General features: G+C 42.8%; 1 protein-coding gene across 1 annotated transcript in view; it reads left to right on the forward strand.

Annotated features, from left to right (window-relative positions):
* Window positions 1–23,537, forward strand: part of TEDC1 (tubulin epsilon and delta complex 1) — a 78,949-nt gene extending 55,412 nt beyond the window's left edge. Inside the window, exons 8-9 of the mRNA XM_086463051.1 lie at window positions 1,263–1,475; window positions 23,178–23,537. Of these exons, the coding sequence (XP_086319177.1) occupies window positions 1,263–1,475; window positions 23,178–23,537 (573 nt within the window). The remainder of the gene's footprint in view (window positions 1–1,262; window positions 1,476–23,177) is intronic.
* Window positions 23,538–24,753: the final 1,216 nt, after the last annotated feature.

Raw genomic sequence — 24,753 nt, forward strand, 5'->3', positions numbered from 1 at the left:
AGTGAAGGCTGTTAGCATGTCACTGCCTTCGCAGTCCTAGTTTCTAGGCTAAACAAAATTTGTTCTCTCAGTGTCTCCTTTGTAGGCCATTCATTCAAACTTCTGATGGTTGTTGCTGCTTTCCTATGGGACTTTCCCTTCCATTCGCCTGTGTTTAACTGCAGGTGCCTCACCTGTGTATCAATGTTACAGTCAGTGCTCTTCTGTCACGGAGACTTGTGTTTATACTTTCTGAAATGGTACTTGACTTTAACAGTATGACTTCTGGTTTTCCGATGTCTCTCCCAGCAGTGTTGCTGCTGAGCCAGTAATTATGCATTTGGTTTTTCCTTGCTCTTGTGTAGACCATGCTGTTCAACTGCTGAATTTCCTCTCACTGTTTTCGAATTACTTCTCCAATTTCTAAAGATAATTTTGAATGCAAATTATGTCCTTAAAAGAGATTACGACCTCTTCTGTTTAGTGTCTTCTTGATAACAATATGGAAATAAATATTTAATACTCTTGAGGGAGGAGGCCTGGGTCCTTTAGTTATGCTATGCTACCCCGGCTTTAAAACTGTGTGTTTCTACGTAATCTGTGCACCACGGTGTGTAGGGATATGCATTTCAAGGACTCTGAATTTATTTGGTATTTTTTTGAGTATTTCAAATAATGGTTGCTATCTCCAAAGGCAGTTGCAGGATTAACTATAGAACCAGGTAGGTGGTCATGGTCAAGTAGAGCTGACGGAGTTCCTGACCAGCCTGGAGCAGGGATCTCTTGGGTTTCTTCAACTTTTAGAGTTTTACATGGACACAAGTGATCCCATGGGTGCTACAACTTACTGTGCCACACAGCAGATGGGTCTTTCCGGAACAGTGTAAGCACCTATCTCCTTCCTGATCATCACTTTGTTACAAAAAGCCATAGAAGTGCATCCGTCCTCAGAGTCTGAGGGAAAGGGACATATCTAGGGCTTCTCCAGTACTTACGATCTCTGTCCCACAAGTGTTTCTTTAAGCTTTAGTGCAGTGGAGAGTAGCTCACAGTATGCAGTGCTTTCTAAAATAAGCTAGGTTAGCAACATAAGTTTTCTGTTAACTTAGAAATATGTTACAGTGAACTGAGGAGGTTATCTCTTAAAATAACTCTGAAACTGTGGAGCAACTGTATACTGAGATGGCAGCAGTGAATTCCTAGTTATGAATTACCAGGAAGATGAGGGGGGGGAAACCATTTTAGATCCTGCTGAAAAGTAACTTTTATTGTTTTTCCTTTAGGAAACTGTGTTAGATAATATGGCTGAAGAGAGAAAAACGTACGAGTCCCAGGACGCTCATGTAGAGAAAAGCAGGCCACCACAGACGACCCTGTGCTGCCCTTGGGCTGTCAGTCTGACTGAGCGAATTGACAGAATATCCAGAGATCTAATGACTCTCCATGACCAGCTGCATAAGCTTGTAACTCACCGAAAGGCTGTGTGGTGTGAGAAGGTAAGGCTTTGGGTGGCGTTCTTGATCATTAGTGACTTTTAAGATCCTGTATTTTTCAGCTGTCTTGCTACTCCCTGTTGCTGCTCTGTGTCAACCTTGCTGCAGTCTCGATGTCAGATCTACAGTTACTTGTCTGTTTATGCCCACAGCATGCCAGGTGCTTTTTCAAACACAAAGTAGGCATGTGTCCCGGAGAGGCAGCATGCTGAAACATAATAAGTGTTCTTTTGGAAAGGAAGGCATCAAAGGATATGGGTTGCAGAGGAGAGAAGAGAAAAGGAGGAAGTCATGGCAGCCCCTGGAGGGGATAGAGGCATCAGGTTGAAAGCATCAGTAATGGTTATAGTGAGAAAAAGAAAGAGAAGTATTTGCAGGAAAAGGAGAGTGGGAGAGGCCAGAGCTTGTCATCTTTCACTGAGTTAGTAGTCTTTGAAATGTCTGATGGGGGAAGGAATAAGAAGGATTTGAAACCCGTGAAGTGAGAGAAGGGACTAAGCGCAAGATTTGGTGGAAGAACAGACTGGCTGTGGGAGGCTGGCTGTGGAGGAGAGCAGGTGATATGAAGGAAGTGTACATGGCATTTGCTGACATAGGGATGGGGAGACACTGGGAAGCACCCAGAGAGGGTGGTGGGGCATAAATAAAGGAGCTGTTAATGTAGATGTAGAAGGTGAATCTGAATATTAACATGCTGGTACAAGAAGATACGATGAAGATGCAGGCATAAAAACTAGTAATTTTTTTTCAGGCATCAGAAGGAAGGAAGGATACAAGAGAATGTGAAACCTGTGGATGGAGAAAAAGTGAAAGAAACAGTTGGGGCAGATGGAGCAGTAACAAAAATGATACATAACTATTTTGTGTCTGTATTAACTCAGGAGAGGGCGCTTTTTTTTGCCTTTTATTGTTTGTTTGTTTGGGGTTTTGGGTCTTTTTAGATTGAAGTGTTGGTAGGCAGGATTATAGATCAGCTGACAAAGTGAAAAGTTGCAGATTGTCAGATAAAGAGGTATTTGCCCAGGAGTTGAAAAAGGTCTGGCATGGAAAAAGTATGTGGAGAGCTAATTGCTGTCTTCCACTGTGAGGATAAGGAACTAATTAGGATCAGTTGGATAGGGACAGGAACAAGGAGCTGCTGCTTCACACAGAGTATGGAACTTCTTCCCACAGGGCACTCTGGATATAAGCAGTGTACGTGGATTTGAAATCTGTTGGACACATTCTTGGAAGATTAAATCTATCAAAGGCTATCAAATACACAGATGTAAATTACAGACTTAGGAAGCTGCGGGAGTACAAATCATTGCAGGCTGGGGGAATATTCTGAGGAAGTATCTCCATATATTTGCCTTTGTGTTACAGTCCTCTCTAGGCACTTGCTGTCGATCACTGTCAGCGATGGGGTACTGGACTAGGCAGGTCTCTAGCGTCATCAGATTTGGTTGTTTTTATGGCAAAACGGACATGACTGTTGCAGGATGACTCAGACCTTGAATTCTAAAAATAAAATATCCAATGCATGATTTCCAAAGCAAGATATGCTTTGACTCCTTATATATAACAATATATATGCTCTTAAATATTATGGTAAATACTATATAATAATCACACTGAGAATTTTTTTATGCTTAAATTTGGAAATGAAATCCAAAAAGATTAACTGATGAATTCTTCATTGTACTTTGAAATAGATGCACTGACTGGTTTTGAATGATGGTTGGTCAAGTTCCAGTGTTTCTGAGATTCAGTGAATGTCATATGAGTTTATGATTGTGGGTAACAAATGGAGTGCATCTTAATGTGGTGTTAAAAGGATGGTTTATCACAAATGCCGCCTCCTCTACATGCCCTGGAACAGAATTGTTTTGTAACGCTACATGACAGCGTTTTTTAAAATGCTATGGGTCAGATGACTGTCCATCTATCCTCTTTATATCAACTCTTCCTTTCAATCGTGTTGCTGCTTATGTGATGCTTTCTGCCTGAAGTCTGTCTTTTTTCCCCACAGTTGGGATGCCTGATGAATGCAGGCTCCTCTATCAATTGTATGTTTCTGCCCCCTTCAGTCTTTTCCCTGGAGAAATAAGCTTATCAGATCTTTCCTCCTATATTGTTTTTTTAGTCAAAAAAAGAGAAGATACAGCAGCAACTAAAGTGGTCATTGTCTCTAACTTTATATCTTGCCATACTGAGACATCTGGAAATTATCTTGGCTCTCACAAGCATGCCCAGCTGAGGGACAGTACAGTTTATTATAGCTCTTGTGCCACTACCTTGTACTTCACAAAAAACCCGTGATAATCCACAGAGTAATTATGTCTGTTGTTACCAGTGGGCCTGATGTCTGTGCCAAGCAAATGAGTAGAAGCTGTTCTGAAGAACAGAATTGAGGGCATGTGATTAAATGTGATATACTGGGGAAGAGACAGCACAGTTTTTGCTGAGAGGAATCACAAATCTAAAATCTGTTGGAGCTCTTTGAAGGGACCAGTGAGCATGTGGGCAAGGGAGGTTGAATTGCCGTCATTTAATTCATTTATAAATGGCATTTGATAAAGTCCCTGAAAAGATTCTCAACAAAAATAAACTGCCCACGAGGCTGTATTTCCTCTTACCCTTGAGCAAACAGCAGAGCAGGAAGCGGCGGCTGTGATCGGTTTGCGGAGGCGGTTGCCGGTGGATCCTCACAGGCCTGTGCTGCTCAGCGCGTGTGTCAGTGCTTTGGGAAAGGAGGTGCAGAGCGAGGTGCCCAAGGTGAAAGATGAGACTAAATCCCTGAGAGCACATGAAGGACAACAGCGAAGGGTTGTTGAGGGTCCTTGTACTGAGTAGTGAAGTGGTAAAATGTCAGGTAAAATTGCATGGAGATAAATCTAACAAAATGCATCTGAAGAGAAAATCATAATTTTAGATGTGTTTTTTCTGATCTGACTGTCATGGCACGTGAATGAGCTCTTGGGGTTGTAACGATGGTTCTGTGGAAATGTCAGTGGTCAGAAATAGTAAACTGAATCCTCAGAATTGGTAGGAAAGCAGAAGAAAGCAAAACTTAAAAAAATTCCCATCCATTCCCAGAATGCCGTCTGCAGTTCTGGTCGTAGTCATTAAAAAAAAAAAAAAAGTGCTCAAGCTGAAAAGGCACAGGGAGGGGAAGCAATGATGACCCAAGTTGTGAAAGGGTTTCTCTGCGAGGAAATTTACCTAGGCTAGGGCTCATGCAATCTGGTCTGTCTAGTTGTCTAGTCCTAAACTTATTCCCTAGCTCTTGTTACTGAAGACTGTTGGAGACAGTGCTGGGTTAGATGGAGCTTTGATCTAACAAGGTACAGTTTTCTTTACATCCAGCTTTGAGCATCACAGTTCAGGAGAGAAATGAAAATCATTCTAAGTCTGGAAGGTGTGGTCTTTATGTTAAAAATGGAAAGACTAAGGTGAGGTATATGATTCTTTGAATGTGAGGAAGTTTTCTATGGGGGAAAGATTTTTATTTTTATTTTTTCCCCCATGTCCTCAGTGAATGGGACAAGAATGTGTGTAAATCGCAACACAGAGATTCTAGTTAGGTACTAAGGAAAAAAATTCCTACTACCCAGGGCAGAGAAACATTGGAGTAGGTTGTCTGGTGAGCTGTGAAGTCTCCATTCTTGGACCCCACACAAACCAGGTTATGCAAATCTCTGTCAGGGATAGCTGAAGAGGAGCTGGACCTGCTCTAAGAGTGTGGACTGGGCTTGAAAACCTGTTGAAACCTCTTTCACTTATGCAAGCCTGTGATTGATCAATTGATTTATTTTGGACTCTATAGAGGTATTTCAGGTGTGTTAAAGTCACTGCTCTGCCACAATGTCTGGTTTGCACCACTGAACACAGCTGCTTATTATTCAAGGTGTGGTTTCAGGGGCAATGTGTCTATTTGTTGCAAGTTTGATCATTTGCACACTGTGATTCTGGTAGTTAAAACTATTGATCTTAAATCTTTTAAAATTAGGGAATGTATTTTCATTCTATTCTTTTCTTTCTTTCTTTCTGTATTTTCATTTGTGTGTTGTTTTTCTTTTTTTCCCCACTTGCCCCCAGCTCTTTCTTTGGTTATGTGCTTGGAATGACCCTGAAACTATTTCCCCTTTCAGGGACACTCACTAGAAGATATCTGGTTGTTGCCATGGGATTTGGGTGATTTGTGAAACACTGATTAGTGTGACATTTTAACTGATAGCCATCTCTAAGCAGCAATGTGTTCAGTATCTTGGAGGAGAAAAGGCATATGACAGAGGTGTGATCTGAATATGGGGCTTTCTTATTGTTAGCTTTGTTTTTTTCCATGCAGTACTGGGCAAATAATCGTCATGTCTTTGGTGACATTTTGGGGATTTGTAAATGATCAAGAAGATGAGTGAAATGGTTAAGCTTTAAAAATGTTTCTCTTCTTAGAAACAAACTTGGCTGTAAAAGATGAATTCTCCTAATTCCAGAAGAGAGCTTTTTGTTTGTTTGCTTTTTCCTTTCTGAATATTTCACATTATCTACATGCACACAGGCCCACCCCCCCCCCCCCCACCCCCCCCCGGCTTTGAGAGGGGGCCTTGATGTCGGTCTGCGTTAAACATTCGGTACCCACAAGCTGGAATGCAGAGTATTTGACTCCAAATGGTGATCGCTTCAGTTTTCATCACACAAATGCTCACACCATACTGAGCTTTTGTTGAAACTTGGGATATTGTATCTCGGCATCCTCTGTGTTCACTAGCATTTAAAAGCAAGCCAGGCTCCTTTGAGACGGCAATATGATGGGATGGAGTTTTGCTCATGCATACATACCTCTGAAGCATGGCCCAGAAAGACTTAGAGCCATTAATCTGAGCTTGAACATGCTCTTTCCACACTGGAGTCTGGTGGCTGTTATTGCATGCTTGGCTCATGTTGTGCCTGAGTACCCAAAGTTGAGACTTTAAGAGGCTGTAATCCCTGGCCCATATCAGACCTCCTTAATGACAGTGCAAGAGCACGCTGAAACCTGCATTTTGCCTTTGTTTCTGTGTTTTTCTCCTGATAGGTTACGTTCCCTTCCATTCGATAACCCCCTAACCTTCCCAAACTGTTGCACCTGCAGCCTTGATATAGGGACGGGAGGATGCAGGGCTGCCTGTTTTGGAGGAGATGGCCTTTGGAGTCATAGTCTTGGGGAGGGGCTGTATGGGAGAGGGATGATTTCTCTTGCTGGGGAGAGGGGAGGTGCAGGAGTGGTCAGTGGTGGTGGCAGGAATGGCCTGGGACACCCCATCAAGTGGGGACGGCCGGCGCTAAAACATAGAGAGGCTTTTGCTCCATCCCAAGAGTCTTGTGATTCACTCAAACTTTTTGTCACTGCCAGCTCATTGCAGCACACTGCTGGAGACCTTGTAGAGTCTAATAAAAGGAGATTTTTTTCTAACGATCTTACATTTGTAAAAGGGTTTTTGATGCACTTTTATTGAAGTTTTCAGTATTTGAAGTATGGAAGCAGCTCCAGGGGCTGATACTGAAACATAGTCCTATATCCTTCTGGTTTTGGGGTTGGTTTTTTTTTTTGTTTTTCTTACCAAGATTGAGTTGAATTTTAGTTACTCAAACAAGTTCACTTTCAAAGTTTTTCTATATGCTTTATAATTACTTGGAGGGGGGCATGAGGAGCTGTGGGTACCCTGGTAGCCACTGGTAGTGCTTGGTGGCTGTGCTGTCTATGTGGCTAACCTGCATGAAAATAAAGGCACGTGCAGTGTATGTATGTGGGTGAGGGAAATATAAAGTCTCTTTATTTTCTCCACCATGTGAGTGGTGAGGAGCACTGGTGGGGGTTGAACTGGCTCCTGGTGTGCTGCATTCCCTCCTGTACTGGTGGAAGGCTGGGTTGTATTTCTGCTGCCTTAAAGCCAGGGCTTGTGGCAAAGGGGTAGCTGAGCTCTCACTGAAAACCTCTGAAGGCTTGTCAAAAGCTTTTTTTTTTTTTAAAGGAAACTGTTCACATTCCATCTTTGCTATTTCTGCTGTTTATTCTAGTTCTGTGGGCTTTCTACTAATGTGAAGATGTTAGTGCAGCCAGTAGTTAATTATCCGGGCTGTCTGGGGTGCAGGAAGTGGAGGAGTGGTAGGGGATGGTTCAGTGCCAGCGTATTTCCTCAGTCAGCACATTCCCTTCTCCTCTACCCCTTCCCTAGTCCCAGAGCATTTCTGTGTTCCACTTTGTATTTGCAAACCTCCATCTGGAGCACTGAGCAGCTGTCAGTAGAGCTTTTCATGCAAAAAGAATTGAAGAACAAGCAAAGCTGCAAGAGCAGCTTTTGGAAATGCATGGTTGGCTGGGCCCAGATGCCTGGATAGGGGGAGGAAACACAGAGAGATCAACAGAAACATCCATCAAAGGGAGCAATGGAGGACATGGACAGGAGGACGGCAAGAAGGGACAAGGCTAATGGCTTTTATGTGTTAAATGTGGGATTAAATTTGCTGCTGATGGAATCACCATGGTATCAGCAGATTTAGGTTATTAGAAAGCATGGATTTGCTGTAAACAGTAGGAAGAAAGATCCCAATGTTTGTATTCACTTTTTGCTCATGCATTCTCTTGCATTGGTTTATTTGTCACTCATCAGTATTCCTAGCAGGAGATCTGAGGCTGGTTGCTTCTGGTAAGTGCCCGTGGAGACTGCAGTGGAGATCCAAGTGATTGTTCCTGGAGGGCAATGCGCTCTCTCTTGTGTTGGAGGGAGGAAAGAAGCCATCTCTCTGCATTGCTTCTCCTCTTAACAGCAGGATCTAACACTTACTTTAGACCTGAAGCCCCTAGTTAGCCCAGGTTAACACTGGCATGCATGTGGGAAGTTACTGCAGATAAGCAGACCTGGGATATTTTTTGAAAGAATCTTGCTCATTTCTGAGGGCTCTGTGCAGGTTGGTCAGGCTTGAATAGTCAACGTTAAGCTTGCAGCATACAAAGAGATGAAAAAGATAAGTATTTATTCTTCGTTTGCAGATGCAACTTTCTGTGCAGATTGCTGAATGAGTGCTGAACTGTGTGAGAGACAGAGAGACTCTTTGTACCAGTTGCTAAATCAACAAACTGATTTCAAACACACACGAAAACTGTAACTGAAAATAAATTAGCCAGCCTGACATTTTTCATAGGGCTTATATATTGTAAAAGACTGCAGCTCCTTAGGGAAGAGAGAAACATTAAAACCTTGAGTGCTGTCTCCTGTTTTGTGTGCAGAACTCTGGGGTTTGGAGTAAGCGTGCGTGAAAGTTTTCCTTGCTTCCCAAAAGGTGCTGTTTTCCCTTCTTTTGCCAAAATGCAGAATGTTTGCTCAGGTGACAGGATCAGTTAAAGTATAATCAATAACAAGTGTTAATATTTTACTCACGTTATTTGTCAAGATGTTGGATACCAACCAAGGCAATGAAACATGTAGTAAATGCAGCTGAAGAATTATACTCCAATAAATTTTTAGATGAGCTTTATTTAACAATAAACTAAAAAAAACCACATTCCAATGAGAGAACATGTTTTGTAGCCACTGTAAATGTTTTAGTGCATTTTTAAGAAATAAGTGTAGTACTTAATGTTCTCACAGTTAAAACACACAATAAAACATGGATGATCAGGAATGCCCATAGGGCTCAAATGCTTAAGGTACAGAAGATCGCAGGTCTCAGCACCACCTTTATCTTTTGAATGTGAAAAGTTTGGAGGCTGAAGGGTGGGATTTGTGGTACCTGTGACCACAAGGTTGCTGTATTTCGAGACACTGCAACAAATGTTGTCCTCCACAAGGGCAGTATCTTGGGGACGTAGCTAATTCTGGCTGACAGAGGCCATGTTAAACACCATAGCCAGTGGCTGTATTTTAGAGCAACTCTATCTGAAACACTATTAGTGTGTTTTACTGAACCTTTCAAAGTGGGTTTTGGGGACGGTAACTTCCAGGAGGTATCTGGCTTGCTTTACAGCTCCAGGCAGACTGTTGGGATGGGTTTCTCCTCTGCCAGCAGGAGTTACAAGCGTATACTTTGCAGTACTGCTTGGTTTTTAGTTGAGTGGATAGAGGTGCTTTTAGAAGGACAGCTTGCATTCATGCATTCAAGCTTAATTTTAAGTTTCCTTTTTTCTTAAAACCTTTGCCTTGTTCTCTCAGTCGTCTGCCCTGAATTCGAGGGTACTTGATCATAAGAGAAAAAAGTATCCGACTCATTCCTTTGTCCCTTGTGCTTGTAGAAGAGGTGACATAAAAGTAAATCTGTAATTTAATATTGTCACATCTCTTCTTCCGAGCCAGAAATGCATCTAAATAAAGCTTTAGTACACTTCTGAGCTCAGAACTACTTTTAACTCTTCATCTTATCAGCACTCTCAAAACCCTGAGAGCTGTTTGATTTTTCCCTTTGCAGGCTAGCTGTAGGGCCTGGCCTTTGACTGATGAAAGAGTCACGATGGCCGTTGAAGCAGCTTCGCATCCACCTACGGCTGCTACTCGCCATCAAAACTGTGAGCTAATAAGAGAAACTGCTGAATGCGTTTTAAGAGTAGTGGCTTTAGAAAATGCCTGCTTTCTCACTGAAAGTCTGAAAATGTTTTATGTAGACAAATCTCCACCTGGGAGTTAAAAGTTCATTTGCCTCATGCCATAGTGGTGGATAGGCTGGGTGGCTGGAATGACCTTTGCTGCTCTGGATGCACTGCTCCCGCCTCCCCCGAAAGCAGAGAGGAGAGCTGCAGGGCTGGGTACTGGTGGAGGTTCTGCAGTGCTCATACAAAGCCCCTGGAGGGGACAAGGGAGTATTTTCTAACAGAAAACGAAACTGGTTATGGGGTGAAGAAAATCCTTAAAAATCATAGGGTTTTTTGTTTGCTCGGGGTTTTTTTTTAAATGTTCCTTGTGATTTTTGCATAAGACAGACCCTTTTCTGAAAATTTGTATGACTAGGTGGTAATACCTTCCTCTCATCTGTTTTTTTTAGGAGTGGTTTGTATAAGCGTTCCTTTTTTTGGCTGTACGTACAAGGACTACATTGCTTGAATTTGTTTCACATCCTGTTCTCCCAAAGCAGGGTAATATAGAGAAGTGCAAGTAACAAGCAGCACTCTGTTTCTGAAGTGGCTACTTTCATGTTGCACAGTGATAAAGCTCTGCTTCAAACAAAGTGGGGCCTTCCAAGACTCTGCAAGTCACTTAGATCTCAGATGATATCTCATATCATCAGTGTTTGTCTCTGCTGCCCAAGATAAAAGTTTGGAAGAACAAATTGAAAAATAAGTGAGCAATTTATTATACGAAGCAATACTTGTCTGTTGCCTTCCTTTGTAATTTGTAGTTGTCAGGGTCTTTTTCAAAGTAGCACTGCAGCCTTTTTCCGAGTGTCTAAATTACTTAACACTGACATACTCTGGTTTTCATATCATATATTTTTAGTATGTGTCTATTAGTACATTAATTTGTGTGATCTTCTAATTGAATTCAAGGATTTTGAAAAGTCTGGAGATAAAACTGTAGTTAAAAAGAAATGCATTATAAGAGGCCTGGCTGTTAGGGTGGAATTTTTTTATTACTGTAAAAGGCTGAAGATTTATAATTTGGACAAGGAAATAGGTGTTTATCTCTTATGCCCTGTGGTGTGCATGCAGAATTGTGTGGCATACGGGACTTTCACAAGTCTGAACTGTGTCTCCTTGTAGTCGATGGTAAAGAATCTGCAAGTTTGATGCTCCTGCCTGGAGCTGTCCCATCTTCCCCAGAGCAGCAGGACCGTACCAGGTGGTGGACTTGCGTATCTTCTGAAGAGGTAGCTGAAGAGGTTTAGATGAGCTCCTGTCTCCAGAGCACAGTGATTCTGACCATCTTGTTGTATGCTTTTGTTAATGCTTCAGGTCTGCTCTTCTTGTGCTGGCATCCTCTTTAGCTGAACAGAGGTGATGCAGAAATTGCTGGTTTCTTTGAAGATCGTTTATTATTTTAAGATTTGTCCCTGGCTGTTGCTGCAACGGAACAATCACATGAAGTTTTTGACTCCCATCTATTTTTTTTCTTTGAGTTCAGTTGATCTCCTCAAAAGTTAACCATTGGAAAATTAGTCATGCCAAAAACTCAGGAAGAGAAAGTTCAGAAAATATCCATACAACAAGAAACTTTTCTGTAGCTTTGTGGAAGAGGGATGTATCTCATGAGGCTTTCAGCATAGCTGCCTTCATTCTGGGCTGTTTGCCTCAGGTATGTCCTTTAGCAACCCAACCCAGAGGCTGTCCTTGAAGCAACTGCCTTTTTGTGCATCTCCTGAAGGGTAGGATCCAGTGTGGCTCTGTCACAGGAGGAGAGCTGGGCGAAGCCCTTACTGTAAGCAAGTCTACTCACACAGGCTCACTGCACAGCAGTCACAGAGTTCAGTTGCTTATAGGCCTAAGAGGATTAATTTCCCTTTTGCTTTACGTGTGTGATAGGTATTTGTAGACTCAGCAAACAGACAAGGCTTTTATCAGTCGTGTGCTTTTGTATTTCGTATTGATATTTGGAGGTATACTTTGCATTTTTCTGGTAAAGACCCTGAAAAAATCTTAATATTGTTCTTTTCATGTTTTCTTAATCCTATATCCTTTTCCTTTATCTTAAGCTAAACTGACTTTTCTGATTCCTATCAATGTGTTATTTAGATACATGAGTCTAAATAGAGACCCATTTGATTATTTAAAAAAAAAAAAAAAAGAAAGGGGAAAAAACCCCCAAAACAAAACCAACAAAAATATGTTATCCATTCAGACGAGATCAGGTCACTCTCATGTCTCAATCAAATGCTTTAATTAACTAATTAACTTCCAACTTTCCATTACTGTGCTTCCTCGCCGTCTAAAAGCTTTCCATTGGAGAACCGCGTGGATGTCGTTCTGAAGGCTTGCGAAGTGCTTTGCGGTATTCAATGTATAAAAAAGGAAGCAGAGAGCAGCGGTGCCCTGCCAGACCATGGTAGCTGTTCTTGTTGGGTGCAGCTGTGTGCATTCCTGGTGTTAAAACTATATTTTTAGTTTGTCCTCAGAGGACTCCTCCCCCAGTTAAAAGATGGCCTTCTATTCCTAGGTACAGTGTCCTCTCTATGGCTTCCCTGTCAATTTGTTTTGGAATGACAATAGGTGCGCCTGGGAGCTAGCGTTTGAATAGTGAATGTCTTGCTTAAAATGCGTAAGATGGAGATGCATACATTCCTCTCTAATTGCAGGAAATTGCAAATCCGGGCAAAATTTGGAATGCAGCTGCTTGTATAATTACATCTTCTGTCAGTTGCTGTAGCTCAGCTTTACAACCCTTCTTATGGTACAAATAATGCCCCCATTAATATTACTTTGGGATCACCCCTTTCATTTATCTGCCACTAATTCCAAAGGCTTAACATTTTTCCTCTTGCTGAACTAATAACAAGTGTTAGAAATCAGTAATTATATTAACGTAAAATTTTGCTCTAGCTATTATAATTATTGTTAAGCCAAAAGAAATTATTTTCATTTCTTACTGTTGCTGGGGTTTGGGTTTAGTTAGAAATACCCATGCATGTACCTCAAACCAGTTTGGTTTGCCTGCAGCATCAGGTTTTGGATGTGTGCAAACCTTTCCGTTTCATGGCCCTGTGAAATAGAAGGTAATGGTAATGGGTCATGGAAAAGTTGTTAGGTTATTGGCAACTGAGTGTTGCTATCTGCTACTGGTCATTAAATGACGGATAAGATACAGATCATAATTTAGAGCTTAATGAAATGTGTTGGCCCCAATTATACCAGCATCACAGTTGGAAAATGGTTGAAAGGTTGGAAAGGATTAAAGGAGGGGTAGTAAAGGAATTATTTGGTCTGGCTATTTGGGAGGTGAGAAAAGTGAATTTAACCAAGGCTGGATCATGTTCTGCAAGTTCTTAGACCTGGAGTTTTGAGGGTATAAGACTTTAGATGAAAGATGGTATAAGAAGACCCAGTGGCTAAGGCGGAACTAACTGAAAAGGGCAATATTTTTAACCATAAATGTATTTCACTACTGAGATAACACAGTGATAGTGTAGTTTCTTGATCTGCTGGAGCCTGTGTTTAAAGAACCAAAAGTATATGTTTCTAGAAGAGACCCTGTAGCTTACCAAAATGCAGTAGAACATTCCAGAAATCCCTAGGTGATATACTGTAGCCTGTGCTTTGTGGTAGGTTAGACTAATAAAACAGTTTCTTATGGCTTTAAATCCATAAATGTATGAGCATTGGTATTAAATGGGCTATTTCAGAAGAATATCAGGTCTCTGTGTACAATCGAGGATCTCACAAGAAGAAAGAAACCTCATTTAGGCAAGACAGTGTGGGAGGTGTACAGCTATTAAAATAGAAAATGATGGTTTCCAGCGTTTCTAACTGGCTACTCTTCAGTGTGTAGAAATTGCTGCAGAAAATTAAAAACCTTGAAAGCTTACAGCAAAGAGGCTTGATTCAACGAGACAAGTTTTATAGAGCTGCAGTACTAACTCTGTGACTTTCTTAGAGGTTTGAAATTACATTTCGCCGAGTTACTGTAAGACATGCATTTGAAATTAGAGTAAGGTATTTTTTTTATAGTAAAACACCTGCTTACTCAGTGTTGTAGTGTTTCCAGAACAGCTGATTGCAGATATTGCTTTTGCTTTAACTCATGAGGTTTTTTTTGTATAAGCAGCAAATGCTTTTAGATGTTTTCCTGAAGGCTGGGAGTCTGATTTTCTTGAAGTCACTGTTCAGCAAATGTTTGAACTTCATAGGCTCTGCAGGGTCCTGTCCCGTCCCGCTCCATAGTTTTTCCCAGAAGTAGGAGCCTCAGGATTTCATTTTTCCATCTCTTCTGCATTCACAGCATCACTTGAAATGGTGCCTTTCTCTGCTTTTCTGAGGCTGAATGGGTCACTGTGTAGAGCTAAGGAAGGAAAGCATTTGTCATATGCTTAGCCATGATTGTTCAAAAAAAATGAAGCAAACGTTTTTCTTAAAAGAAACTGGCCCTCTAGCCAAAGTATTATTTGTTTGGGCACACATAAGCACAGAAAACACTTGGCTTATTCTTAACTGTTCTGTTCTGTACAGAAAACAGTGACAAACGTGGAGAGTAAAGGTGTTGGCTTGATCAGTTCTTGCTATTGCTAATGATGCTTGAGATGGACTCTGCTTGGGCATCTTTCACAGACAGACCACGGTGCATGTTTTTCAGCGCTGCTCTGTGTGCAGCAAGGTGCAGAATGCGTATTGTATAGCCAGGAAATTCTTGTATAGGAACACAAAGAGGTTGTGGGTGGGAACTGTGGGATCCCTGTGGCATATTTTTGTTGTATTCCACTTTTATTTAATATTTACAGATCTTTCTGCTATGCTTATAGTGGACTCTGCTCTCTCCTCTTCTATCTTATTGATACTTTTGCCTGTTATTTCCTTTTACTCTCTTTCCTTTTGTAGTTGGTGCTGCTTTTTCAGTGCTGACAAGGAGGGCTTTCTTAAAAATAGTTTGCAAATCCTTCTCTATCCTGTTTTTTGTATCCCAGATAGACTGTCAGCTGGGATTGCAGTTCTGCAAGGTTTTTCTCCAGGATGGGAGGGGGTGGTGGTGCAATAAACACGAGACATAAACTGTAAGACAGCAAAAGGTATAAATAACGTTAATTTATAAAGCTTTATTCAGGTCGTACTGATTAAAGGCAAGTGTTTGCAAGGTTCAGCCACTGGACTGATCTGGATTCCAGTCTGGAAACTAGAAGCTCCTAAACTAGCCTTAATTTACCACGCCTGGTTTGCAGCACTCAGCTGTCAGGATTTTTGCATGGCATCCCATGCTGGCAGTGTCTGAGCGATGCCAGTATCTCTGTGCTTATCCCGCTTTCATTTTTTACTTATAGATCTTTATCTATAATTGATGCTTGTCTGTTGAATGAGAGTCTGCTCAGTATATGTGGAGACTGAGAGCTCTGGGCAGCTCTTCTAACCTGGGGAACGCCTCTCAGTGCCTGTGCTTGGGATATTGCAATGTGCTGGAGGGCCGTTTGGAGCCAGGCAGAGGAGTGCACTGGCTGACCCGGCAGGTCTTTTTCTATTTCTGCAGTCTGGCCCCTATATTTCCAAACATGTAATATTTCACTTCACCCTTTTCAACTCCCCAGGTACAGGGGGCCATCTTAGATGTGATAGCTTTATAATAAAGCTTGGAAATGAGCTTCCTTTAGGAATAAAAAATTCTGCAAGTCAAATGCTGTTTGGTGTTTTCAGAGGAACCAGGTGAGTTTATGAAAGGTGTTGAGTGATTGTGCCCAAATAGCAAAGGCAGCATGACTTAGTGGTTTGGATATTGCATCCATTCATATTTCCTAATTTCCTTTCGCTCTGCAACCTGAAAAGACAAGATCTGAGATTTTTCTGTTTGTTCCTTGTGACTCGGAGCACAAAGGAGCAGGTTGTACTGTGTTTTCCAGTAAGGCAGGCATTGTGGTTTGTAGTATCTGTACAGAATGGCAAGAATAATTTGTATTTCATACTGAATGCATGTGGGGTCTTCTGCCTATTCATAAGAGAAATACAAGAGAGAATGAGTAGACAGATAAGACTGGAGGCAGAAAACGTGCCATTTTTAGGCTTATGTAGTTTGTTTTTCTGAACAATATGGTTATTATAGCCTTTTCTGCAAAACTAGAATAATTTGAAGAGATTGCAGTTTTAAAACAATGATATGAATCAGGGTTCTAGCATCCACTTCAAAAGGAACTCAAACAGTTTGGTTTGCTGTGCCTTCCTCAAAGCTGGCAACAATGCGATCGTAAAATCGAAATGCTCCTCCCCTACTCTCTTCCTCGAAATAGGTGTTTGGACCTTTCATTGCTGCTGCGTTTTGAACTTCATTCCCAGCTAGTGGCTTCGTTCAAGTACGTAACTGAGAGGCAGAGCGCTCATTTGCTTTCTGAGGCTTTCAGGTTACCATGTGAAGTTTTAACAAGCTGAAATGTTGACGTCTAGCATTTGGAACATTGTCACTTTTGTTAGGTCATTACTGAAAATGATTTAAATAACGTGATGTGGTTATCTAGATCTCTTAGCATCTCTTTGTGATGTCTTGCATGTTGGTAAAATTCTCTCCAAATATGGTCACATCCAGCTTTCTTCTTTGCACAAAATGGTTCTTTTTCTGCTTAATTTTTACTACACTTTTTATTAGTGAGCTATTAAGAGTCTGAGAGAGATCAGCCTCTCGGGAATGTTTCTGAGCCACACAGAATGAGACCCAAAGCTCTGGGAAGCCCATTACCAGCAAAGTGCAGACGAATGTGAGGGAGCTGAGGAAACCACAGCAGTAATTGTGAAGGCCTGGAAGGTCTTCTCTTTGAGGAGAGATCAAATGAGCTAAATGTGTAGGTCATCTAAGCAGCTGATAGAAGTAGACCTCCACAAGATGGGCAGCCGAAAGACTGGGACTGTCCACATGACAAATTAGAATATGTCCAGAGGAGGTGAATCTGGGTATTACTGTTCTGGCCTCAGAACATGTGGAACATGCAAAGAAACTGGAAGGCAGCTTATTTAAAATGTGCGACACGTTACCTTTTCCATGATTTACTGCTGAACTCATCGCAGCCTGTTTCTTGGATGTGCTTTTCCCACTGCATGTGGCAGTGTCCTGGACTGGGCCCACCCTTTACTGTTTTGGCTTGTCCATTTTCCTCAATCAGAGCTCAGCCTGAAAGTTTTGGGAAACACAGCATCAGTCATGGTGCTGTCCCCGGGGAGCTGGGAAATACTTTCCACACTTGATGGATGTCCCACTTGGCTTAATTCCACCACGTCAGGAACTAGAGGCTGCCTGACTGCCCACCCTCTGGATGTCGTTGGAGAGTTCTGTTTTATAAAGGGTGGCTACCAAGAAGATGGAGACGCCCTTTTTACAAGGAGTCATATGGAAAAGAGATGGGGTAATGGATACAAGTTACTCCTGGGGAGATTCTGGTTAGACTCCAGAAGAAACTTTTTCACCATGAGGACAATTAGACATTGGAATAATCTCCCAAGGGAAGTGGTGGATTCCCCTACATTGGACAGTTTTAAGACTCAACAGGGTGCTGGGCCATATCATTTAAACTATATTTTTACCTTGAAAGGTTGGACTAGATGATCCTTGAGGTCCCTTCCAACCTGGTATTCTATGATTCTTCCTTTGCATATGCCTGTCTGTGAATCTGCCAGCAGTGTCTGTGCACACCATACCCCTTTGCACCATGCCAGGCTCAGGAAGGGCAGCACAGGCGATCTGTCACTTCATAGAATAATAGAATCACAGAATGGTTTGGGTTGGAAGGGACCTTAAAGACCATCTAGTTCCAACCCCCTGCCATGGGCAGGGACACCTTACACTAGACCAGGTTGCTCAAAGCCCCATCCAACCTGGCCTTGAACACTGCCAGGGAGGGGGCAGCCACAGCTTCTCTGGGCAACCTGTGCCAGTGCCTCACCACCCTCACAGTGAAGAGTTTCTTCCTTAGTCTAAATCTACTCTCTTTCAGTTTATAGCCGTTACACCTTGTCCTATTGCTACATGCCCTTGTAATAAGTCCCTCCCCACCTTTCCTGTAGGCCCCCTTTAGGCACTGGAAGGCCGCTATAAGGTCTCCACAGAGTCTTTTCTTCTCCAGGCTGAACAACCCCAACTCTTCCAGCCTGTCCTCATAGGGGAGGTGCTCCAACCCCTGGTCATCTTCATGGCCTCCTCTGGACCCACTCGAGCAGGTCCATGTCTTTCTTATGCTGGGGCCCCCAGAGCTGGACGCAGCACTGCAGGTGGGGTCTCACCAGAATGGAATAGAGGGAGAGAATCACCTCCCTCAACCTGCTGGTCACTTCAGTCCCTTTTCAGTCTGCCATCTAAGATGCAATACTCCTACCTACAACTACACTAGCTTTTTGGGTTCTCCTTAGAACGTCAAGATTGTTACAGTTTTCCCTTTAGCTTTTAGTCTTTTGAAAACCTACAGTGGTATTTTGGAGGTCTTAAGTTATTTTAAAGGAAACCATCTAGGAGAGCTCTGGGCAGTTTGGCCACTGTCCTGTCCCAGACAGTGGTTGGTGACATGACAGGGTGAAGAGCTAGAAGGAATCTATCAGGAGTATTTGCCTCAGTGTGCACTCCTGGCATCTGTCCATCTGCAGCCCTCGTAGGGCTGATGGGGGACGGGACACTTGGTGCCTTGGGAAGTTCCTGCTATCTTATCATGGTCTTGGGATTGTGCAGCCTGGTAGGGTACGTTGACCTAGCAGGGCAGCACACTTCCATGGACTCAGTTACAGCGCCTGTTGAGTGTCTGCTCTGTTGTGCTGTTGCAAACAGCTAACCAGATCAGTACTTGGCAGCAGAGCGGGGTGTGTGTCAGTTTGAAGATGCCGATTCCTCATCACCTGATTCTCTCTACATTTGGCATGGCTTTTCTCAAAATACACCAGGTCCCTTTGGGATGAGGTTGGTTCTATAGAAGTGGAAGCGATGATTATCATGGTGTTCTATTTATTTGGAGAGGATGTGCAGCAGTTGTCAGACAGCACTACGTACCTAATTGGGAATTCAACTTCCAGCTGGTAGATTGAGACTGAAAGGCAAAGCTGTGGGATAGAGACAGGCAGGCACAAAATGCTGAGGCTCCTAATCTTTTACAGTATGTTTGTTTAATACAAAGTGGTCTGCTGAGATTGTAGAATAATCATTGTGTGCTGACTAGCGGGAGACAGCAAGCTGTTAAAGAGCATCAATTAACCATACAGAAGGAGGTTATTGAGTATTTTCACAACCGTTCAGGATGGGAAGAGTAAAGAACATTACTTGAAGGTAACCCTCAGAGATTTTTAGCTATTGAAATCTACAAACTGTAGCAAGAGTATTTGTGGACATACATATGGTTGCAGAGCTTAGCTTTCCAGCTCCAGATTGTGCTGATATGAAATAAATAGTGCTTTGCGAACTTGTTCTCTTGTTTCATATTTGTTATTTTGAAAATTTCCCCTGTTAAATTTATCTGATGTTGTCCCAGGAAATATTGGTCCTCTTCACAGAAGATAACATGTGCAGTGCCCTTCTGATACTCGGATGTCAGAATGTGTTATACTTCTGCTTCCCTGACTGCTCTTACAGTTATGCTGTTGACCTTGTCCTTACAGCTGCTCCTGCTTCAGTGTAGTAATTCCTGTTTCTGCTATTTCTATGAGTTAAAATTCAGTGCCCTTAGTGCTGAGAGGAGCATGCTCTTCCATCATGCGCTATGCACAATGGATAATAACATTCTCTAATCTTGGCCAGTGGAGGGTATGAAAACCTATGTTTCATTAGGAATACTTTTATACAGCCCTACTAGTATTCTGCCTGAGTTTAATGCAGAAAGTAAATACCACTTTGTGGGCTCTGTTTGCTGAGTGATTTTGTTCTTTCTCAGTAACAGGAAGTTTTTCGCATCCTGGATTCCATTGTTAAATCCGCTTTGTGCAAACATAATTTTCCATTTATTCATTGGCAGTGGGGAGACCAGGTAATATTGAATTCATTTTTTCAGTTTTGTTTTTTCTAGAGTGGTGTTAGAGAATTGGACCTCAGATATTTTCACCAACAGCAAGAGTTGTCCTGGGATTCCTTGGGGATTATGATAAAGAAGGACCCTTGGTTCTTGGACAAGGGCAAAGATAGACTTTGCTCAGCTTCAACTCTTTATTTGAATGCCTTAATCAACAGAGGTTTCCTTTAACAGATGGTTCTGCATTGATAAACCTTTAGTGTGTTAGGAAAAAATCAGAGAAATTTACTTCTTTTCTGATTGGATTGATTTTCTTAATCCTTTTTGAGTGAGGGCAGCAGGGGGAGAATAACACATCTGAAGACTATGGAGAAAATTAATTACTTGGCTGCAAAACTCGTGAAGATACTCTGATGAAAGATGTGGGATAAGTGAGTGAAGTCCTGGTGAAGTTGGTGTCAGTAGGGAGATTTAACTTTGACTGCGGCCGTCATGCCTGCAGTGTTTTGCACTGTATGAGAATGTAGTCTGATCACCTCCCTACTGATCTATGGAGAAAAAAAAAATAATCCTTTTTTTCTCCAAATATGGCAGCTGGTTTGACCCTGAGCGGTTGTAGCTTGACAGTGGCAAAGGGGGCTTTGCTGCCTTAGGTCTCTTGTCCTTGCAGCTGGTGCTGCTTTGGGCTCTGACTGATCTCTGGTGCTTCAGAGAGATGCCAAAATATCCCTGACTTTACAGGGAACTTGTCAAAGCCCTAATAGGTGAGATACCAATAGCTTAATGCAGATTTGCAGATTTAAAACCCCAAGGAGTTGTTCAGCTTCACCCGTGACCAGGGAAGGGAGGGGTTGCAGAGCAGTTTCAAGGCTGGAAGGGAGTATCTTTAGCACTGAGCTTGACCTGATCTGAGCTTTGGCCAAAGGATTCATCCCTGGAGCTGCAATGAAGCATTTCATGGTTCATTATCCTTACAGTAGGAAACAATGTCTTATTCTGGAGCTGAATATCTAACTCAAATTTTCATCCGTTTGATCTTTTTATGGCTTTGTCAGCAAAGTCTGGTCTCTCACCACTTTCTTTTCCACTTTCTTTTAGGATCTACAACAAATTATATGTCCGTCTCCATGAATGGCATAGTTTGAGCTCTTGAAGTTTCATACTATAAGGCTTGTTTTTTGGGCTGTGAGTTGTTGGGTGACCTGCCTTTGAATCCTACTCTCTGTTTCCCTGGGTGTTTTTGAAGCGTCAACCACAGAACTGCACACAAGTTCCAGGAGAGCTCTGGGATTTGTACAGGTTGCAGAGGCAGCATCGCTTTTCTGAAACTGCTGCTTTTTGGCTGAGCTGATTTGGCAGCTTGTTGCTGTAGCAAAAACAGAAAATGCCATTGGACCAGGAACTGTTTCCCTGAAGGCCTTAGCAGGATACCTCTTCTTATGGATGCTTCCCCACTAACTACTACCTTTTGAGATGAGTCATTTGCAAGACGACACCAAATTGGGTGGGAGAGTTGATCTGCTCGAGGATAGAAGGGTTCTGCAGAGGGATCTGGACAGGCTGGATCGAGGGGCCGAGGCCAATGCTATGAGGTTCAACAAGGCCAAGTGCCGGGTCCTGCACTTGGGTCACAACAACCCCATGCAGCGCTACAGGCTTGGGGATGAGTGGCTGGAAAGGTGCCCAGCAGAAAAGGACCTGGGGGTGCTGGTCGACAGCCTGCTGACCATGAGCCGGCAGTGTGCCCAGGTGGCCAAGAAGGCCAACAGCATCCTGGCCTGTATCAGCAATGGTGTGGCCAGCAGGAGTAGGGAGGTGGTCGTCCCCCCGTACTCAGCACTGGTGAGGCCGCACCTCGAATGCTGTGTGCAGTTTTGGGTCCCTCACTACAAGAAGGACATTGAGGTGCTGGAGCGTGTCCAGAGAAGGGCAGCGAAGCTGGTGAAAGGTCTGGAGAACAGGTCTGGTGAGGAGGGGCTGAGGGACCTGGAGAAGAAGAGGCTGAGGGGAGACCTTATCGCTCTCTACAGTTACCTGAGAGGAGGTTATAGTGAGGTGGGTGCTGGTCTCTTCTCCCAAGCAACAAGCAATACAACAAGAGGAAATGGGCTCAAGTTGCTCCAGGGGAGGTTTAGATTGGACATTAGGAAAAATTTCTGTACTGAAAGAGTGGTCAAACATTGGAACAGGCTGCCCAGGGAAGTGGTGGAGTCACCAATTCTGGAGGTGTTAAAAAAAAAATGCGCTGATGTGGCACTTTTGGTTGTGGTTTAGTGGGCACGGTGGTGTTGGGTTGACAGTTGGACCTGATGATCTTAGAGGTGTTTTACAACCTTAATGATTTCTATGAATTCCTGTTCAATCCATTAGTAAAATTGGCAAGGCAATTACCATCTTGCAAGTTCTTCAGATCAAATTGTTAGAGAACATTAAATCAAATGCTTTGGAGAAATCACAGTATATACAATTGCTTTTATCATCCAGTCTGTGATTCTGTCTCTAGAAAAGCTTTGTTTTATTGGGCCTATCTTCAGTGAAAGTGCGCTGCCTGGTACTCATTTTGGTCTTAGCCTCTACTTCTTTGTCTCTGCTCCATTATTTTCCTTTTCCTATTTGTTACCCATAATAAGAATTGAGAATTAAGGAATTTCTAGCTTACAGATGTCAGCTCTACTTTTTAGTGTTGTCAAGTACAGAAAGCATTTGCAAACTGAAATAATACTGTTAGTCACGAGGCAATTAATCTGTTATGACAACGTGGTGGCTTAAAGGACAATGGTGATGAAGGTCACTCTGCTGGGTCTCCCTTTTTGCTCCGTGTGTTTTGCTCTGAAGTCCAACTACTCCCTCCTTGGTAAGAGGGAAGTGTGCAGAGCCCTTGTGTATTAGTTGTCAGTGGAGGGGCTGGTAGACTGTGAATCTGCAAACAAATTACTACAGGCAGCTTTTTTGGTCACTGTGGCTGCTACCTGATAGAAAGCACGTGTTAGCTTAATTCAGTTTTCACTGCCATGCACTTGGGTTTACACACACTTGTCTCTCTTCTCTTTGGTACATCCTGGTCCAAACATGACATTTTGTATTCGTTCCTGGCGGGAGGATTTTTTCACGAAAAATCTACCATACTCTTTCCCCCACCCTTTTTTTTACTTCTCTCTACAGGTGAAAACAAGAGAGGAAGAACTACAGAAAGAGAGGTTCTCTGCCACTGCTAGGAAGATACAGGAAAGTGTTGAACTAAAACTGCTGGATCTTACGCACCTTTGTGCTCCAAAAGAAAATAAAATGCATGGCTCATGCAGACTGGTGTTCAGAAGCAAACATCCTGCCAGCAAAACGGGCTTCACTAGGTCTGTATCCAAGGAGCCTGTTTCAGCTGTCAGTGCCACAGAGGTGATCAGAGAACTGCAGATGAGAGAGGCCAGCCTGAAGAGAGAGCTGAAGCGGCTGCAGGAAGAGTGCAGGCAGAGGCTGGATGAAATTGCAGAAAGGTTGAATGGAGTAATTTGTGTCTCCCCTTGAAGAGATAAAGCTGGACTGAGAAGAGCAAAGGAATAGACTGACTTGATCAGAACACATTGTGCAGCTTGGCGTGGGGGAGTGGGAGGTGAGGAACCAAGTGTAATTTCTAACTTTTAAGCCTGGGAATCGTAACTTGTTACTGCTTTATGACTTGCACTGGGGCCATAACCTTGGTGGTTCTCTCTGCAGCCCCTTTGTTGCTAACCTTGCCAACTAGATTCTGCAGCAGCCCTTGGTGGGAGTGTGTGTAAATCTCCCTTTTATCTTTTGGATTTCTAGTTCTTCTGCCGAGCACTGGGCTCTCTTACAGTGCTCAGCTGCTAGGCATGGCATACATTGAGGTTGCACATTGAAGTACTAATGATGTTCAATATTTTCCAGCAAATGGAAGAGTTTATTAGTCAGAAAAATCCAGGTATTGGAGAACATGCAAAGTACTAAGGCTTAGAGATTGGAAATGTTCAAGAAAGTGTGTTGGTTTAATTCAGCTGGTTTGCATACTTGTGGCAGCTATAACGCAGTCACCATCAGGAAAAACAAATGGCTAATAATAAATAAGGCAGCACACTGATCTCATTTACTGGTGTGATGCACTTGAAGTAATAGGGTTCTCAAAGAGAACAAACTAGAAACCCGTTCCACCGAGTTATGAGTCACAATGAGATAACTTATGGATCTGCTATAGGAAGTTTCTGTAAAATAGACATATGACCTTAACTTCCAAGCTTGAGGAGCCTCCAAGCTCTGTCTCTGGAGGCTTCTTCCCCTGGAACATTTCAAATGTTTTTCACTTGGCATTCATTTCCTACCCTTTTCTGTTTTGCTTTCACCAAGGAATATTTTTATATTCTAGTTGTACACTTTTGGGAATAAATAAATTTTAAAAAAACAGTTTGCTTTTCATTTGTGAATTGCTGTGAGCAGTGGGCTTTCCTCCCTCTGGATTTCTGTCTGCTACCCCAGCTCGGTGGTGTCACTGATTTCCAGCCGCTCTTGGCTCACTCAGCAGCCGAATGTGAGGAACCTTTAAGGTTCTCTTGCCAGGCACGGGTATGGTTGCCGCTCTGCAGGGAGACCACGTGCAGGTGGGGGTGTGTGGGCAAGGCTCAGGTCTCCTGGTTTCTGCTGCACCAACTAAACTTCTGATGCTTCCAGACCCTGCTCATCTCCACCAGCCATATTGGTTTTCCAGGAGTGGCAATGCAAACGTCAGTGG

The sequence above is a fragment of the Leptosomus discolor genome, chromosome 3 (assembly GCF_034619465.1).
Source record: "Leptosomus discolor isolate bLepDis1 chromosome 3, bLepDis1.hap2, whole genome shotgun sequence".
In the NCBI taxonomy this organism is placed as follows: Eukaryota; Metazoa; Chordata; class Aves; order Leptosomiformes; family Leptosomidae; genus Leptosomus; species Leptosomus discolor.